Source organism: Macaca fascicularis, chromosome 15 (assembly GCF_037993035.2).
Source record: "Macaca fascicularis isolate 582-1 chromosome 15, T2T-MFA8v1.1".
Classification (NCBI taxonomy): Eukaryota; Metazoa; Chordata; class Mammalia; order Primates; family Cercopithecidae; genus Macaca; species Macaca fascicularis.
Window position 1 is genome coordinate 122,798,165 of NC_088389.1, and position 19,930 is coordinate 122,818,094.

The 19,930-nt window shown below is 38.2% G+C and overlaps 2 protein-coding genes across 4 annotated transcripts in view; one reads left to right on the forward strand and one right to left on the reverse strand.

Annotated features, from left to right (window-relative positions):
- The window catches only part of CENPP (centromere protein P), a 271,071-nt gene that overhangs the window by 78,390 nt on the left and 172,751 nt on the right, over positions 1-19,930 (forward strand). The window lies entirely within an intron of this gene.
- OMD (osteomodulin) lies at positions 8,281-18,128 on the reverse strand. Its single transcript, XM_005582254.5, has 3 exons — positions 18,003-18,128; positions 10,389-11,351; positions 8,281-9,493 (listed from the first exon to the last, which is right to left on the reverse strand). The coding sequence occupies exons 2-3, from the start codon at positions 11,326-11,328 to the stop codon at positions 9,168-9,170; spliced, it is 1,266 nt and encodes a 421-aa protein (XP_005582311.2). The 5' UTR covers positions 11,329-11,351; positions 18,003-18,128; the 3' UTR covers positions 8,281-9,167.

Here is a 19,930-nt window from a genome sequence, read left to right on the forward strand (position 1 = left end):
TGAAAGAATACCAATTTGTTTTCTAGTCAAAATTGTTTTAGAACCTTTCAAATCAAAGCTTAAATAAACTAAGACTTGAATACTGACGTTTTTATTTGAATGTGAATTATCTTAAGTTTAGTTGTGATATTGTCTGGCTTGAGTTGATATAAATTGTTGGTTTTATGACTTCAAGGATACAATAAAACTTTTTAAAGACTGTGAAATATATAATAATGAAACAACAGACATTGATTTGTTTTGTATTGTGTGGCAGGTTAACAAGATATTGACAAATAAGCTGGATAGATACCATGTGTCCAAATTTAGAGAATCTTAGAGATTCATAGTTTCATTAATGGTACACTTTGATACCTTGTACTACAGAAAATTATTTTGTGAGGAACAACTTTCCTTGAAAAGTTATGACCAGTGAATACAATGTTACTAGCATTCACTCATTTAATAAAAGTTTATTGAACGCCAGTTCTGTGCCAGGACTTCAGACACGTGAACTCAGATAAGCAAACTTCAGTTTCTTCCCTCAAGGAACATTTATAGCCTCTAAGTCAGCAGGAAAAGCAGCAAACAAGCAGCTAGAATACATGGTAGGGCTTGCTACACAGAAATATGCAGAGTTCTGTGATAACCTGGGAGAAGCCACAAACTGACTGGGGGTCAAGGAGACTGCACCCAAACTGACTTCTATTGAGAGGATAGGAGAGGAGGGTATGCACAGGTGATGAGGTATTGTAGGCAAGGGGAGCATCACGTGCTCCCCTTGGGGAGGGGATGGGGGTAGATCATTTAGAAAATTTGTAACTTGTTTTGCATACTGCTGGAGCTTGGAGGGAGAGAGAGAAGTAGTCAGGGGAATGGACCATATTAAGAGATGCGACTAGACAGGGGGAATAGAGGTTGGATTAAAGAAAGTATTTTATATCCTGCTAAAGTATTTGGGCTTTAGTCTGCAGTCAGTGAGAGACCATGTAGAGATTTTTAAGCCAGTGATGACTTAAATATGATCCTGTTTGCATTTTAGAAACATTCCTCTGATGTTGCATTGCTGAAGAATACCACTGTTCATCTATTGTAGTGGTTATTTATTACTGTGTGAAAAATATCACAATGGAATGGCTTAGTTAAAATAACACATTTATTATCTCACAGTTTCTGTGGGTCAGGAATTTGGCGTGTCTTTGCTTGATTGTCTGCTTCAGGATCTGCATTTGAAGTGCATCTGGTGCTGCAGCCTCACTTCAGGGGTTGAGTAGGGAAGGATACAATTCGAAGCCCATGTAGCTGTTGGCAGCATTCAGTTCCTTGCAGAATGTGAGACTGTGGACTTAAGTTTCTTGCTAGCTGTTGACTGATGGCCTCCCTCAGTTCCTTGCCATGTGACTTCCTCCACAGGGCAGCTCACAACATTGCAGCCTGCGTCTTAGCTAGAGAAGGAAATAGTCTAGCAAGATGGGCATTACCCGCACTTCTGATACCAACAGCAAGTTCAGGGGATTCCCAGAACCACTCTTTTTACATTTGATAATTTCCTAGAAGAACTCTCAGAACTCACTGAAGACCATTATACTCGTGGTTATGGTTTATATAGAGAAAGGATACACCCTAAAATCAGCCAAAGGGAGAGATGCATAGGGGCAGTGTCTAGAAGCCTCCAGATTTGAGACTTCTGTTGTTCTCTGGATGCATTGCCTTACTCGTGTTGATATGTGACAGTGTACGTGGGGTATTGCCAACCAGGCAAGCTTATTCTCAGTGTTCAGAGTTTTTATTGGGGCTTTATTAATAGGCTTGATTGATTGATTGATTGAATCCAGCCTCCTGGTCCACTGACACTGCATAACCCAAATCCCTTATCCTACATCACATGGTTGGTCTTCCTGGCATAGCCACCTCAACCTTAAGACTATCAGGTGTGGCTGATGTCACCCTAAACAAAAACACTCCTACCAGAAATGACATAGATCACCTCTCAGAAGCCAAGGCAAAGCCCAGACCTCTCTTTAGGTAAAGCCAAAATCTTTACTACACAGTACTCAATATAAAATGCTTGAAACTGAGGTGATTTTCTATTCCAGAGAGAAATGAATGCTGATAGAAAGCTATTTAGCTTTTACTGCACAGGAGTAAAAGATGAAAGCTGCCTCATGCTCAAGAGCAGGCATTGTATCCAAAGATGAAAGAATCTTCTTTGTGGAATTCTTTTTATGAAGACAAGGTCTTGCTCTGTCACCCAAGCTGGAGTGTAGTGGCACGATCATGACTCTCTGCAGCCTCAACTTCGTGGGCCCAAATGCACCACCATGCCCGGCTAAAAAAAAAAAAAAAAAAAATTGTAGAGACGGGGGGGTCTCCTTATGTTACCCAGGCTGGTCTTGAACTTTTGGCCTAAAGTGATCCACCTTGACCTCTGCAGAGTTATTTTAGGTGACCCTATTGTATTATCTTTGGTGCCTTATAGGGGATTTATTTTATTTGGTCTGTTGGCAACCAAAAAATGTGTTGAATGGAGTTTTGGAAACAAGAGTTTCCAGGGAAAAAGTATTTTTGGGGAGTGGTTTAATTCTGATAGAGACCGTATAACCTCCGAGTGGATTAGCTTTCAATCAATGCTACAAACTGGAAGATTCTTTTCCCTACCTTCATCTTCATTCTCTAACTTTGTAGGAAATAGTTTGGTTTAAAAGTCAGGACACCTGAGTTTCAGTGTTTGTTTGTTTGTTTTTGTTTGTTTGTTTGTTTTCGAGACGGAGTCTTGCTCTGTCGCTAGACTGGAGTCCAGTGGCGCAATCTCAGCTCACTGTAACCTCCACCTCCCAGGTTCAAGCAGTTCTCCTGCCTCAGGCTCCCGAGTAGCTGAGACTACAGGTGTGCGCCATCACACCCAGCTAATTTTTGTATTTTCAGTAGAGACAAGGTTTCACCATGTTAGCCAGGATGGTCTCGATCTCTTGACCTCGTGATCTGCCCGCCTCGGCCTCCCAAAGTGCTGGGATTACAGGCATGAGCCACTGCACCCAGCTGAGTTCTAGTTTTGATTCTTCGTGAACCTTCCCCTGATCTTGGGCAAGTTCTTTAACGTTTTAGGCCACAGTTTTTTTATCTATTGAACTTTTATCTATTGAATCTGGTTACTATAGAGTTCCTCAGCCTCTGCACTATTGACATTTTGAACCTGATAATTCTCTGTTGTGGGGGCTGTCCTGTGTGCATTGTAGGATGTTTAGCAGTACCTCTGCCCTCTACCCACTAGATGCTAATAGTTGCACCCCACCTCCACCCCCACTTTGTGATGACCAAAAATGTCTCCAGACATTGCCAGCTGTCCACTAATGGGTGGGGATTGGGGAAGCAAAATCATTGCTATTGAGAACTGCTGAGTTATTAGATACACGTAGACCCTTTTAAATACAGCATTCTGGATTTTGTGGAAAGTCTGAGGTTTGGATCTCCATCTTAAATCTCATACTTATGCTTGAAGCCTAATTGTTTGTTCAAACAAGAAATATGAGAACCCATGTATTTTACTTCCCAGACTAAAGGGTCAAATTTATATGGAGAGGAATTATGACTCAATGTAAGGAAGAACTCATGTTAAAATTATATCTTATTTGTTAATTTAGTTTTTCTCAGTAGTACATAAATCTCTGTATAGTGAATTCATAACCTAAACATGTAAAGTGATGCAAGATGTGTCCATGATGTTACGACATTTACAACTAGGCAGATTTATAACTTGGCATAGTTATATCTATTTAGGATATTGGAACATATAAGAAACTTCAGATGTTTAGCCGTTATGATTTAATTTTGTTTCCAGCTGCTCTTATGCTTTATTTCCAAGATGTAGAAGAAGTGGATTTAGAATCAGGAAACCAGGGTTTTAGGTCTAGCCATCCTTGGGGACATATGAATTCTTAAAACAGAAAAATTATATAGAACAGACAAGGTTTATTCTATTTTCTTTTTTACCTCATGGAGCTGGTTAAGTGTACATCTGTATTTTAGTTTAGTGCTCCCAGGCTTGAGAAATCGAGTGAAAATGTGTAATGTTTCAGGTAATACTTAAACATTGACTGAACATTCTCAACCAGTATTATCGTAAACAAATTTATGAAGTATCCTTCTTAAAATTTCCTTTCTAAAAGTTAAATATATGTTCATTTTGCATTTATATTTGTTAATTAAACTTGGGTTTATAGTGCAACTTGGGCTTATTTGTTAATAGTTACAGTTTAGCCTATTAGCTAACATAACTAAATACTTGGTAGTATAATGAGAAAAATAATAAATGAATTTTCACATTTTTATTTCCTGCTGTAAATATCAAATTAACTGGTTTAGTCTGTACCTCTGATAGGTAACTGTGCAGTCTTGATGTACTATTTGAAGAAAATACTTTATTCATTGTCTCCCAGGGAAAGCATTGAGGTTTTTCTTTGTTTTGTTTTGTTTTTTGTTTGTTTTGAGACGGAGTCTCGCTCAGTCACCCAAGCTGGAGCTCAGTGGTGCGATCTCGGCTTACTGCAACCTCTGCCTCCTGGGTTCAAGCAATTCTCCTGTCTCAGCCTCCCAAGTAGCTGGGACTACAAGTGCGTACCACCGCGCCCGGCTGATGTTTTATATTTTTAGTAGAGACAGGGTTTCACCATGTTAGCCAGGATGGTCTCAATCTCCTGACCTCGTGTTTCACCCACCTCAGCCTCCCAAAGTGCTGGGATTACAGGCATGAGCCACCATGCCCAGCCTCATTGTTTTGTTTTTAATAAAAAGACTTAGGCAGGTTTGAGTTAAGGCATTTTCAAGTACCAAAAAGTGATTGTTAATCTGTCTCCTCATTGGGCCCTGAGCTAGTGGACGTGGGATGCGTTTATTTATATGCACTTTTAGAGGGAGGAGCCAGAGCAGAGTTAAACTGTTCTTGCTAATAAACAGGAGGAGTTTGACCACACTCTGGGGCAGGGAAGCCAGCAACCCAGTGCCTTGCGAGGGGGTGGAGGGAACCCTGCCATCCTTACCCTGGTGGGCCGTCCCGATGGTGCTTTGAAAAGCTGCAGTATCCAATAGTGATTGTGAAGTTGTGAGATACATGATTTAAGCACCCTAATGAAACCCTTCATAGTCTCTCTTGTCCACTAATCTTTTGTATGAGTAAAATGTTGGAAGGAACCCAAAGAGATGCTTACTCTGTTTTGTGTGCCAGGAAAAACAGTGTGAGCACCCAGGAGTGTGCAGCATCTGAATCTGGGGGCTGCTGGGCCAGATGTGCTACAGTGAGCCTTACTGTTTACTTGATACCTGCAACTCATGTGCACTTTGTGTGTTTTATTGTATCTATTATTTATAAGGACCATATGGAAACCATCTTTTTTTTTAAACAAAGAAAGATACAAACTAAATAATTCACTCAAAGTCACCTAGCTTAAAAGTGTCCTGTTATGCTCTATACCCACATAGCTCTTGTATGAGATTCCTTTTTTCTTTCTTTTTTTTGAGACAGTCTTGCTCTGTTTCCCAGGCTGGAGTGCAGTGGTGCGATCTTGGCTCACGGCAAGCTCTGCCTCCCGGGTTCACGCCTTTCTCCTGCCTCAGCCTCCCCAGTGGCTGGGACTATAGGCGCCGCCACCACACCCGGCTAATTTTTTGTATTTTTAGTAGAGACGGGGTTTCACCATGTTAGCCAGGATGGTCTCAATCTCCTGACCTCGTGATCTGCCTGCCTCGGCCTCCCAGCGTGCTGGGATTACAGGCGTGAGCCACCGCGCCCGGCCAGATTCCTTGTTTTGAATTGCTAAATTTGTTTTTGTTTTTTGAAGCAGGATCTCACCCTGACACCCAGGCTGGTGTGCAGTGGCGTGGTCTCATTTCACTGCAACGTTCACTTGCTAGGCTCAGACGATCGTCCCACCTCATTCTCCCAAGTAGTTGGGACTACAGGCATGGGCCACCGTGCCTGGCTAATTTTTCTATTTTTAGTAGACGCAGAGTTTCACCATGTTGCCCAGGCTGGTCTAGAACTCCTGGGCTCAAACGATCAGCCCACCTCAGCCTCCCAAAGTGCTGGTATTACAGGTGTAAGCCACCATGCCAGGCCAGAACTGCTAAATTTGAATTGCAATTTTATTATTTGCTAAGGCTGTTATTTGAGAATTGAAATGTATTTTCTTTTATTCATTTAGAAGGAGATACAAATTGAAGCTCCAGAGCTCTGAAAAAGGAAGGGTTTTCAATCTTTTAAACTGTGCAAGAAGTGAAACAAGTAATTACCATGTCTTTATATTAACCCCCGTCAGGAGCTTGTTCTCTCCACTTTTGCCAGTCAATTCCTGCCACACATTAACTTTTTCCTGGGAGCCTTCAACTACTTCTCCAGGTCCTCACCAGATGTGAAAGTTATGGTGTCTGTGCTTATACAGTTTTTCATAGTTATTGCCACTTTAGCATTTTATTTCTTCCTTATGTTAGAGTGAGTTGTTTGATCTTCTCTTTATTAAATTCTTCAAATAACTGTTTTATTGAGATAAGTCACATTCAATACAATTCATCCTTTTAAAGTACATAATTTAATTTATTTTTATTTTTATTTATTTATTTATTTTTTGAGAGACGGGGTCTCACTCTATTGCCAGACTGGAGTGCAGAGGCGCAATCATGGCTCACTGCAACCTTGGTCTCCGGGGCTCAAGCAATCTTTCTGCTTCAGCCTTTCGAATAGCTAAGACTGCAAGCATGCACCACCATGCCTGGCTAATTTTTAATTTTTTTGTAGACAGGTTTTCACTGTGTTGCCTAGGCTGGTCTTGAACTTCTGGCCTCAAGCAATTCTCCCACCTCGGTCTCCCAGAGCACTGAGATTGCAGATATGAGCCACTGCACCTAGCCTAAAGTATACAACTTAATAGTGCCTAGTGTTTTTGGATTTGTACAACCATCACCACAGTCAATTTTGGAATATTTTCATTACTCCAGAAAAGAAACCATATACCCATTAGCAGTTCTCACTTTCCCCCATTCCTATGCTCCCCAGCTCTAGGCAACCAATAGTCTTTGTCTCCATGGATTTCCCAGTTCTGGACATTTCATATAGATGGAATCATACAATTTGTGTCTTTTTACGACTGACTTCTTTCACTGAGCGTAATGTTTTCAAGGTTTATCCATGTTGTAGCATATGTCAGTGCTTCATTACTTTTTATTGCTGAATAATATTCCACTATATGGATATATCACATTTTGTGTATCCATTAATGGACATTTGGGTGGTTTATCCATTAATGGACATCTGGCCTCCCAGGGTGTTGGGATTACAGGCGTGAGCCACCGCGCCCAGCCATATATAACTAACTTTTTAAAGAACTTCCATACTGCTCTCCAAAGCAGCTGCAGCATTTACATCCAAAGGTGTATGAAGGCTCCAGTTTTTCCACTTCTTGCCAACACTTGTTATTTGTCTGCCTTTTGATTTCAGCTATCCTAGTGAGCACGTAGTGGTATCTCATCTATTTGAGTTTCCCTAATGGCTTTAAATTACTCTAGGTTAGAAATTGTCTTATCTTTATTTTCTAAAACACTCATAGTATTTTCCACATGTTAACTCATAATGTTTGAATTTATACCCTGTATTTAAAAATTGCAAGAAAAGGGAGGTGGGCCTTAAGATTTTTTTTTTAACCTCTGTTGAAAGTGTGCTTTGCCCATATCGTGGCATCATAGTTGCACGTCGTACTTTGTTTATTGATCCCTTATTGCCAAGCCCTATATAAGAAAGGACTTGATGAATGTTGATTAGATGAATGAATGGAGTCTTGTTCATATTCATCCTGGATTCTTGAGTTTGTCCCTGGGAACAGATGGGTGTTCTGGTTCTGATAATGCTAATAATCTCCTCAAAGATATAAACAGCATTAAAGACTTCACTTTAAACTGGTGTTCCCAGAAAAAAAAAAAGACTTGAAAGCTTGAAAACTACTTCTGAAATATAGTTCGACTTGTCTGTCTGTTGCATATTGTCAGAATTGTTACCATTTGTATAGGCAGCCCTACATTGTTATCTGTCCCTTATCTGAGAAATTCTGTGAAACGTTAGCATGGTATATCAAGAGAGTTCATCACAGCAGTTAGATAATCACCATTGTAAGGCACACTTAAAATACTTAAAAATAATACATTAATGAAAAAGTGATTTTTAAGGTTTTAAAGGTGTTAAAACCTGTCATTCAAATTATAAAGGAACTGTATTCAATTTTAGCTTTACTGTAGATATTGGCTGATAAGCATCAAGTGTTTAATATTATCATTAGAACTTTATTTTGCCAACATTTAATCTTGTGAACAAAGCAGTTATTTCTTTGCAAATCATTTTGTAACAAAGAAGCCTTTCTATGGTTGTATTTATTACAAAAAACATTTATCCCAGTTAAAATGCAACACAATAACATTGTTTTGGATAGTTGCTAAAATTTGCTAAAATACCAATTGCGGTGAGATAGTTTGTGTCTTTTAGTTGTCCAAATGCAGCTTTATAATTTTGTTGTTTTGGTACTTTGAGGCAAAAAGATTAGTTAATTTTGTGAATCTGTATGCCTTGGGTCCTTAGTAACTGAATGGCCTCTTACAAATCAAAAATATTATTCTATGCACTGTGTGGTGAGATAGCGGGATGGATGCCGTAATGATGAGATCCCAAACACCAGTGTGAAAGCTTTTCCGGAGAAGAGGTCAAAGAAAATGGTCTATTCCTTAAATGAATGCTTGTTACATTAATATGCCCTCCTGTCATTCAAATATTGTCCTCAGAGTGATCAAAAAGGTCATGACCTCTGGGTCTTTACTGCTAATGCTACTTCCTTCCTCATTTTTAGAAAAATTACTGTTAATAGAAATGATACACTCGCTTTTTTTAACATGATATTTCTATATTTTAAAAAAGTGTAAGAAACCATTAACATTTATGATTCTCACTTGTCATTCTAATTTATATTTTTAAAGATTTACATTATTTTGAGTAAGTTCTATCCTATGAAATGATGCAGATGTCACCAGCTTAAATTCAATTCTGATCTTATACATAATTCTAAATATATTACTTTGAGTAATACATGTTTACTTAGATTTACTATATTAAGTATAGATTCTGTGAAGTCATAAGTGTATACCTATATGATTTCTTGCTATTCTTGATTTGCATAATAATGAGGGTCAAAGTGCCCTTCTGCTCCTTCTTGTTCTGGGCTCTCATGAGCGTTGTCAGGATCATCGTGATCTTCACTTTCATCATCATCGTCTTGAAATCTCCTGAAAACTTGTGTCTTTAGTTGTATTGTTTGACCATTAGTGCTTCTTTGTTCACCATAATAAATAGTATGTATATGAGGGAAGCAGAAGAAGATGTATGAGTTTATTGGTTCCTTTAGTTTATTTTGGTCCACACGAATGTATGTTAAATGGTGGTGATGCAATGGGTCAATAGAAGGACACATCACTGTAAGATTCATCTCTGAAAGAAATAAATTAAAAATTAATCTTGCTTTATAAGGTATAATCCATCGTTATGACCATAATTCTGTGTTAGATTTTATGTTGTATGGGATATAATTAATTAAAATACTTATAAATTGAATTAGATTTCTTTTTTACATTAATCAAATAATAAAAAGAAAATTAAATTATAAATGAGTTTTGTATTACCAAAATATATATGGCTTCATTGGCTTTTCTGATTAATAAAGTCCTAGTAGAACAATCTCAAAAAAATTATCTACAATCTCACTACTTAGGATACTCATATTTCTTCATATACTCTATTATTTATCTCTCTATATATTTTATGTATATATATATATATACACACACACACACACATATATATATATATATATATATTTTTTTTTTTTTTTTTTGAGACAGTTTTGCTCTGTTATCCAGGCCAGAAAGCAGTTGCATGATCTCAGCTCATAGCAACCTCCGGGTTCAAGCAACTCTCATGCCTTGGCCTCCCAAGTAGCTGGGAGTACAGGCGCACGTCACCATGCCTGGCTAATTTTTTTGTTTTTAGTAGAGATGGGACTTCACCGTATTGACCAGGCTCGCCTCGAACTCCTGGCCTCAAGTGATTCACCCTACCCGCCTCAGCCTCCCAAAGTGCTCTGATTTCAGGCATGAGCCACTGTGCCCAGCCTATTTCTCAATATTTAAGGCAATACAATTTAATAGAAAGGACTATAAACTGAATAGCACACATTTCTCTGGGGCAAATTTCTGCCATTCCCTCAAGCAACTTCAAAACAACCATTTTCCACAATGTCTAAAGCATAGCTTATTAAATATTTTTTTCCTTAAAAGATGAGAATTCCATTCTTTCTCTCTTTAAAACACAATAAAAGTCTACATACTTTCTATATCATTATTTTGTAGGTATAGGTGTTCCAAATTTCTTGGAATATAGAATGCTTGCTTCAATTTGTTGTGTCCAACACTGAGTTCTACAAGGTTGGGAAGATTAAAAATATTATATGGGATGTCTTGTAGTTTGTTGTGTGACAGTCTTAAAGCATGAAGTTTTGGAAGTTTGTCGAAGTATTTTTCGGGTATAGAAGAAATGGAATTATTTTCTAAAGACAGATACATAAGTGAAGAAGGCAAACCAGGAGGCATGGATTCTAATCTGTTATTGCAGAGGTTGAGCTGCATTAGTTTTTCCATTTTGGCAAAGATTTTGTCTTTTAGCAGAGAATCATGAAGATGATTATAACAGAGATCAAGCATGGTCAAGTTTACTAGCCCATCCATGGCATTTGTCTGCAGTTTGGAGATTTCATTGTAACCAAGAAGGAGTCTTTCCAGAGATTTAGGAAGAGGAAATGGAAATTCTTCTAAATTGTTATGCTCTAGATGAAGTTGTAGTAGATTTGGAAGCTTAGCAAACACACCATAATCAATCTTTTGAGATTTAATTTTGTTGTAGCTGAGGTTAATTTCTTTAAGATAAGTTGCATTGATGAATGAATTTGCAGTCACGGCCTCAATTTCATTGAACTGAAGGTAGAGTTGCTGAATGTGCCTTGGAATATTTGGGATAGCCTTGAGTTTGCGATTATCACAGTACATTGATGATGGAAAGTTAGTTGGACAGAAGCATTCACTGACACAGCCTAAAGTATACTGATGAAAAGGAACTCCGTAGTCTACATTTTGACGAAATGGGAATCCTGTTTGATAATCATCATCTGGCTCTTGGTCATAGTCTTCATCCCACTGATAAGTTTCATATTGGCAATGTACTTTGACTCCAAGAAAGAAGAAAATAACAAATATTGGACTTAAAAAACCCATCTTCTTCTTCTTCTTCTTTTTTTCTATTGCAAGGAGAAAAGGAAACATTGTGGAGAAAGTGAGTAAACTCAATACGCTTTGTATAAATTGACAGTTATGTGAAATGTATTATACCTATGTCTGTATATAAAAGAATATCCAGAAAGAATGGGTAGTGCTCAAACCAAAATTTTTTTCTTTCTTTTTTTGTGACAGTGTCTCCTCTGTCGCCCAGGCTGGGGTACAGTGGCATGATCTCAGCTCACTGCAACTTCTGCCTCCCAGGTTCAAGCGATTCTCGTGCCTCAGCCTCCCGAGTAGCTGGGACTACAGGAGCACGCCACCATGCCCGGCTTATTTTTGTATTTTTTAGTAGAGACAAGGTTTCGTTATGTTGCCCAGGCTGGTCTCAAACTCCTGACCTCAAGGGATACTCCAGCCTCAGCCTCCCAAAGTGCTGGGATTACAGGTGTGAGTCACCACGCCCAGCCTCAAACCAAAATTAATGTTTAAGTACCAATGAGGTGAGATTTTTTTTTCTTTGTTTTCTTTTTCTTTTTTTTTTTTTTTATTTTTTTTTGAGGTGGAGTCTTGCCTCATCACCCAGGTTGGAGTGCAGTGGCGCAGTCTTGGCTCACTTCAACCTCTGCCTCCCCGGTTCAAGTGATTCTCCTGCCTCAGCCTCCCGAGTAGCTGGAACTACAGGCACGTGCCACTACACTCAGCTAATTTTTGTATTGTTAGTAGAGACGGGGTTTCTCCATCTTGACCAGGCTGATCTCTAACTCCTGACCTCAGGTGATCCACCCACTTTGACCTCTCAAAGTGCTGGGATTACAGGCGTGAGCCACCATGCCTGGCCGAGATTTTTTTTTTTTTTTAAGTCACATATTACACTGAACTCGAGTCAAAAGTCTGGTATACTAGACTTTCTACCAAGTAACCATCTTTTAAGAGTCCCAGTTTATCTTGCTTACTAGAGTATAGATCTATGATGATAGCATGACATCATTCAACTACAGTCTGATCCCTCCACTATAAATGCTGGGTGTTCTTTGGAATTACCTGATCCTTTAATGATGGTCACTGCCTGGGGGAGGAGAGACCTTTATTTTAGTTAGAGAGCTTTTGCCTGGGAGATTCTACAACTTTTATTTGTTTTCGCCCTTCAGAAGAACATGAAATGCTCCCTTTTATGTGATAATTTCAGATATTTAGAAATAGTATTCATGTTTCCTTTTAATATTTTCTGTCCAAAACTAATTGCACCATCAAATTTTCCTCATGAAACAGTTTCCAGAATCCAATTATTTAGTCTCTGACTCTGCTTGAATAACTACTTTAAATCCTAAAGACGTACAATGTTTACGTTCTACAAAATTCAAGTGTCTTTACATTTTTCTTCCTAGCTTCCTTTTTTCCATTAATAGATTTAAGTTTTGGATATACAAATATTATTAAAAACACACTGTCCCTGTCTCCCAGGAGTTTAAAGTCTGGTGGAGGATCAGATACATATGCAGCAGAATGCAGGAGGAGGATATTGTGTGGAGCAGGATTGCAAGGGGGCACACTTCACAATGAACACTCGGTGCTGAAACTTGAAGTTCTAGGGAAGGGTCAGTTGTGTCCCAGATGAGAAGCCTGAAACCTACATTTCATTTCTGTCACTTAACATATCTGCCTCTTGCCTCATCAATAAAAGAAGAATTGCAATTATAGCTGAATTATACCTTGGCTGCTTATCTGCTTATCTTGTATGTTGCCTTGTGTCTTTTTTTTTTTTTTCCTTGAGATGGAGTCTTGCTCTGTTGCCCAGGCTGGAGTGCAGTGGTGTGATCTTGGCTCACTGCAGCCACCACCTCCTGGGTTTAAGCAATTCTCCTGCCTCAGCCTCCCCAGTAGCTGGGATTACAAGCACGCTCCACCACAGCTGGCTAATTTTTGTATTTTTAGTAGGGACGGGGTTTCACCATGTTGACCAGGCTGGTCTCGAACTCCTGACCTCATGATCCACCCACCTTGGCCTCCCAAAGTGCTGAGCCACTGCACCCAGCCTCCTTGTGTCATATCTTGCCTGCTTATCCCACCTGGTTGTTGTTAGCATTGTATGAGCTATGCATGTACGAGTACTTTGCATGTTGAAAACTGCTGTCCAGATGAAATGAATGTATCGTTTAGGGAAAACGTTTTAAAAAATCCTACCTCTTTTATTCTGAGACCTTTCTACTTTTCCTATCCAGGATTTCATGAGAGAATGAGTTTCCTAAAAAATTGTTGCATATAATGAAATGACTTATCTCCTGTTCATCTAGAATGGTTCTATTTTTCATCATTGGTATAATTGAGAGAATAATTACTTAAGTTATTTTCTTTGACAGAACCTCATTTGAGAAAGGTTAAGAAACATCTCGGTTTCTTGTTCTTTTCTTGTCAGAAATTATAAATGTATAAATGTAACTATTATGTGTATTTGGGATTTGAAGTAGTTATTCAGGTGAAGTCAGAGACCCTTGAGCTCTTTTCCTGCAGTGATACTCTCCTTCATTCTTCCTCACCGTTTGCTCCCATGCGCCCGCATCCTGGGTTTTGTCATTGCTCTTACTGGAACCCTTCATACTCTCCATTTTGAGTATTCCACACTCAGACCACTATCTCTATGTAGTAACTCCAGCTGCAATAATTCTTCAATTTCAGTGGAACCTCAGCTATTGATTCTACTATTTTTCACTGTCCCTCATCCATCCTTGCCAACATTGTCGGTTCCTTCTTACCAACTTAGACCCCATAGTTCATCACTATCGTTGCTCTTTTGCACATGCCCTAAACTTTCTGGCTCCTTCAATCTGCCAGACTCCAACTCTGGTTACTCCAATTCTCCACCTACTCACAGCCTGACTGTCACAGCTGATTGTAACTAAAGAAAAGCAGGAGCATGGTGACTGGTCTCACTCTCAATTCAAGACCACTAACCTCAAGTGCTGTCCTGCTGCACTTCCTTAGACCATCCTCTTTCCCTCTCTTCTATGCTACTGTTTTGTAACTTTCCTCTCTCAAGTCTCTAATAACTCATTCCCCATTATTATTTTTGGGTGATGACCTTACTTCTTTTTTTTAAGTCGAGAAAATAGGATCAAGATATCATTTATTTCTATTTTCTTATATTTATCCCTACCAAAAAAAAATGCCAAAATAGCAATGGTTTTTTTTTTTTTTAACAGTATGTGCTTTTGAAACTCATGACGTTTCTTTGTGCAACTCTATTACATCCACTTTTCTTTCTGTTCTGTGAGATTTGTGGAAGATGTGGCATTTGACCTAGACTTTGAAGGAGTGTTGAGGTTCTCATAGAGGGAGGTGAGGAAGAAGATCTCTAGATAGAAGAGATAAGCAAAAACATAGAAGCAACAGATGGTGATGTGTTTGGGGTATGTGGTTAGTTAACTCTTGAAGGAGCAAAATAAGACTATTAAATCCAGATCTGAAGGGATTAGCCTAACTTTTTTTTCTGAGACAGAGTCTCGCTCTGTCACCCAGGCTGGAGCGCAGTGGTGCACTCTTTGCTCACCCTCCGTCTCCTGGGCCCAAGTGACTCTCTTGCTTCAGCCTCCGAGTAGCTGGGATTACAGATGCGTGCCACCACATCTGGCTTTTTTTTTTTTTTTTTTTTTATAGAGACACGGTTTTGCCATGTTGCTCAGGCTGGTCATGAACTTCTGGGCCCAACCAGTCTGCCCCCCACTCAGCCTTTACTTGAACATTTTGCCTAATCAAAAGTTTAATGTAACTTTTTTACCAAAGTGCTGGGATTACAGGCATGAGCCACCACACTTGGCCTTGGAGGGCCTAAATTCTGACCTAAGGAATTTGCACTCTGGGAATGAATGCTTAATTTAATGAATTAACATATTTAGGCTGTGATTTCATACTACAGTCAGTGTTCACGGGTGAAAAAGTAGAGAATCTTGGAAGGAGATAGAATTAAGGAGTTACGGTCTTATACCAAAGGGCAGTGTTCAGAGCAGGCTCTCCTTGCTGGGCTGGAAGCTCCCAGTGGGTCTGCTTGGAAATGCTTATTCACCTACTACTTTACCATATGTGAACATGCTTAGTGAAGCACTTTACAAATATTAGTAGTTAGTTTGATTGGGTTATATCAGTTTATAGTTATCTTGAATTATTTCTAGTGGTGAGGCACTATGCTAAGTTGGTGGAGAATACAGAAATGAAGAAGACATGAAACCATAGTCCCTTCTGTAAAGAGCAAACAGCTTAGTGGAAGAGAGAGATACAACAAAGTGAACCCTAATCTAAGGCAGAGGGTAGTATTGTTTATAGCAGAGACAGGCAATGCTGTGGGGCCAGCGGCTTACCTCAGCTACAGAGGGACGGGAAAGTCTTTTGTAGACATCATTTGACTAAGACTTTGGGAGATTAATAGGAATGGATATAGAATATTCGATACATTTTATACTCATTGATGATATTTTACATATAATTTTATAATATTTTCTTGTACTCATTATAGTACAACATATTAACTTTTTATTTTTGGAGACAGAGCCTCGCTCTGTCACCCAGGCTGGGGCGCGATGGCATGATCTCCACTTACTGCAACCTCCGCCTCCCAGCCTTAAGTGATTCTTGTGCCTCAGCCTCCTGAGTAGCTGGGATTACAGGTGTGCATCACCACAACTGGCTACACTGTCTTGTATTTTTAGTTAAGACAGGATTTTGCCATGTTGGCCAGCCTGGTCTCGAACTCCTGACCTCAGGTGGTCCGCCCACCTCTGCCTCCCAAAGTGCTGAGATTACAGGTGTGAGCCACTGCGCCTGGCTGAAAACTCAGCTTGATTTTTATCCTTTTGTTGAGAACATTAGCTCATCATCAGTTAGCAACCTTACATTTGAGAATTAGAGTCTGTTGTTGAACAACTATGAAAATTTTTGGGGAAAAAAGAAGAAGGCCTTGAATCAAGACATCATGATTGGGGCGTCTTTGAAAATAAAGAGATTCTTAATGTTGTCTGCTTTCGGTCTTTGTGAGCACCTAAGAAGAAAGTCTTTCCTTGAGGAACAATTTGTCTTCTAAACCTGAACTTATCTTAAACATCCTTGTCCTCCTCCCTCCACGTTTCTAACCATGTAGTACAATCTTGTCCCACTCCCTTTGATTAAGTGCAGTTTTCTGGTCTGAAATCCATCCTGTTTTCATCTATATGCTCATTATTTTCTATGCCTCTTACTCTTTCCCCATGATGATTTCCCATGTTACAACAATCGCTTATTTTATCCAAATTTTTCATTCCCCAACTAATCTCTTCTCAGTCATTTGCTAAACATATTTTTGTTACTTCTGCTTTTCACATTCTACGATCTATGCCTTGTTCTCTATAGGATAACTCACAGCAGTATTGTATACTTCATTGTCGATCATCTCATTTCCTGATATCTTTTAACAGAATCTAGTACAATGCAGTGTTATAAGTGCTCAAAGATTTGTTGGATGAATGATTAGGTTAATAAGCTATAGGTTAAGTCTTGCAAATGCTTCCCTCCACTAATGTTGGTTATTCCTAGACATTTATTTCACCATGGTAATTTCTTCAAATGAACATATTCATGAGAGCTTGACCGTTCGTTTTTCTATTGAATATTTCTTCATCACAATATACTGTATTCCTCACTTTCCTAGTACATTGTGTGGTAGGAAAATAACAAATGTGAAAAAGAATGGAACAAAGTAAAATATATATATTACCAGTTTTCAATGTGAATTTTTCATATTATAGCAATAAAAGCATCTGTGTCATAACGTTTCTCTTACTTGGAGAAAAGCACTTATGTGTTCATCAAGAAAAGTTTTAATTGAAATTACTAATGAGGTATAATTTACTTGTTCAGGAAAACTTTAAAGTAAAAGCCTCATAACATTTTATTATGTTAAAGACATAATTGTTTTTATTTGTATGCCATAGAAATTAGCATATAAGAAAGCAAATATTATATAATTTAGATTTTTCCAAAAAAGTTCTAAATTTTAATTTTGTAAAATTCTTTTGCTATTAAAAGTACGATTACCTCAGTTATTTTTAGCCATAATACATTTAAATCTTAATTAACTAAAACCCAAAGTAACTAGATCCTTCAGTAGACTAGACAGAGGATCTGTATCTTCCCTTTGAGAAAGAAGTAAATGAAAAGACAAACATTCTATATCAGGGATTTAGTCAGTAGAGAAATTTGGAGGAAATCTTGAGTGAAATTTGTACAAATGCCCATCAACCCCCCAACCGGAATCACTAGCATTGCTCAGCTGTATGCCTCAAAGGCATTAGCTGGTTCTTTGTTACTTATAATTCATAGAGAAAAAGAGACCTAAGGAAGAGGAAGAGATTGATTCCTTTAACATGAGAATCTCTCCTTTCATTCAAAGTAAAAAAAAAAAAAATCTAAACAAAGATTTTTTGTTGGGTAAATCTTAAATGAGAAAGTTAAACTCATTATACTACTTTACTTGAACATTTTGCCTAATCAAAAGCTTAATGTAACTTTTTTACCAAATTTTGCTTCCAAAAAATGTGCTTTTATAATAGATGCAGTCTATTTTAATATTAAGCAAATCCAATATACTTTTTAAATTTTAACAGTAGGAATACATTCTTAAAAAATTGAAAATTATTTTATTATCATACCTGTTCAATTTGCTTTAGTTTTCAGGGGTTGATGAATTTGTAAATCCTTTAAATGAATCAGAAATTCCTAAATTCTTTAACTGAGTCTCTTAAAAATCCACAGTAACTCTGTGTCCAGACAGGGCTGTCTCTTGAATTACTGTAGCAATTTAAGCAAATACAATCTTCTTGGAAAACACTTGGGTTGAATTAAAATTATGTATTTCTTTTCATGACATGAAACTTTGTGGACTGAAATTAAGATGCTTGTGTTCTTGGTCAGATTTATGTGGCTTACTTCTTTCTTTTCCCCTTAATTTTGGTTTGAGGTGTGGCAAGAATTTCCTCTAATGTGAAAGGCAAACAAAACTAAATGAAACAGCATGTACTGATTACTGTTTTTATTTTCATTTTCATGCCAAAGAATTCTTCAAATTAAGGCCCACTGTGACAGGGAACTCCAGTGTCTCAGCAACTTAAGGTGGAACTCAAAATTTCTTTTTTTATTTTTTGAGGTGGAGTCTCGCTTTGCCGCCCAGGCCAGAGTACAGTGGTGCAACCTTGGCTCACCGCAACCTCCACCTCCTGGGTTCAAGCGATTCTCCTGCCTCAGCCTCCCAAGTAGCTGGGATTACAGGCATGAGCCACCACGCCCGGCTAATTTTTTGTATTTTTAGTAGAGATGGGGTTTCACCATGTTGACCAGGCTGGTCTTGAACTCTTGACCTCAGGTGATCCTCCCGCCTCCGCCTTCCAAAGTGCTGGGATTACAAACGTGAGCCACCACGCCTGTCCTGGAACTCAAAATTTCTTGAGTCACTTGGTTGTTCAACACCTAGGTTCACATCAGTACTTTGTTAAAACAAGGAATCAGGATTAGAAACATATAACATTTTGCATTCGGTTTATTTTTAAAAGGCACTGGATTGTTGTTGCTTACACAGATTAAGTATATAACTTTTCTATACAAAGGCTTACATCCTCATTTTTATCAGCTATCTCATTTCTCCTCTTGTTTGCAGATGTACCCACTAGAATGCCTTCTAATATCCTTTGAGATAAAATTAGTCAGTTGGTTGCACTCCAAAGGTATATCTCCAATTTGCCTGTTTTTAGTATTGCACAAAATAATTTTGTAGTATTGAATAAAATAGAATGAAAAGCTTATGTTGCTCAATAGCTATTGCCTTCATTTTGTAGATTTGGAAAATTTCTTCATTTCATAGAGCTGTCTCTCCTGATTAGTAAGAGTTAACTGTTTTTAATGTTTAATTTTTACACTGTTTTCGTATTCTAAACAGAGAGTTGACTTGTGTCTTTTGGCAGTGGACTCAGAGTTCATTTTGGGGGGAATTCTTAAGCTTTTACAAACTAATAAGATAAAGTGAATCCTGGAGTTCGTTTTGTTTCCTCAAAAAAGTGTTTTCCATTAGCTTTTTACAAAGAACTCACAAGATTTATTTTGTTAAACTTTGCATTTAAGAAAAGTATACAGTGTTTCAAGTGATGCTTTGGCAGTTGTAAAAATCTAGTCTATTATTGGAGACATTGGTATGAAAAACGTGGCAGACCACATTTGAGCCAAGATTCCATCTTGTTACTGATCTTTTCCATATGTTTTCTGTTAGTGTCTTTGTTCTTAAAACTCAAGCTTTCACTAAGGAAAAGAGAACAAATCTGTGTACTTTTTTCAAAAACGGTTTTATGTGCCTTCACGGTCCTTTTGGAAGATTAACTTAAAATCAACAGCCTAATGTTTATATAACTTCTCATTAACTCTGTGATTTGGATTTACAATATTGATTGTTATTCATGTTTTTAACAAATGTGAGAAAAAATTATCAGTAGGTAATTAGAGCACACAGAATAAAAAATGTCTAGAAAATTTAAACTGATTGGCAATGTCTATCTAGGAGGTTTAAGGTGGCAAGGGATGGGAATGCAGGGAG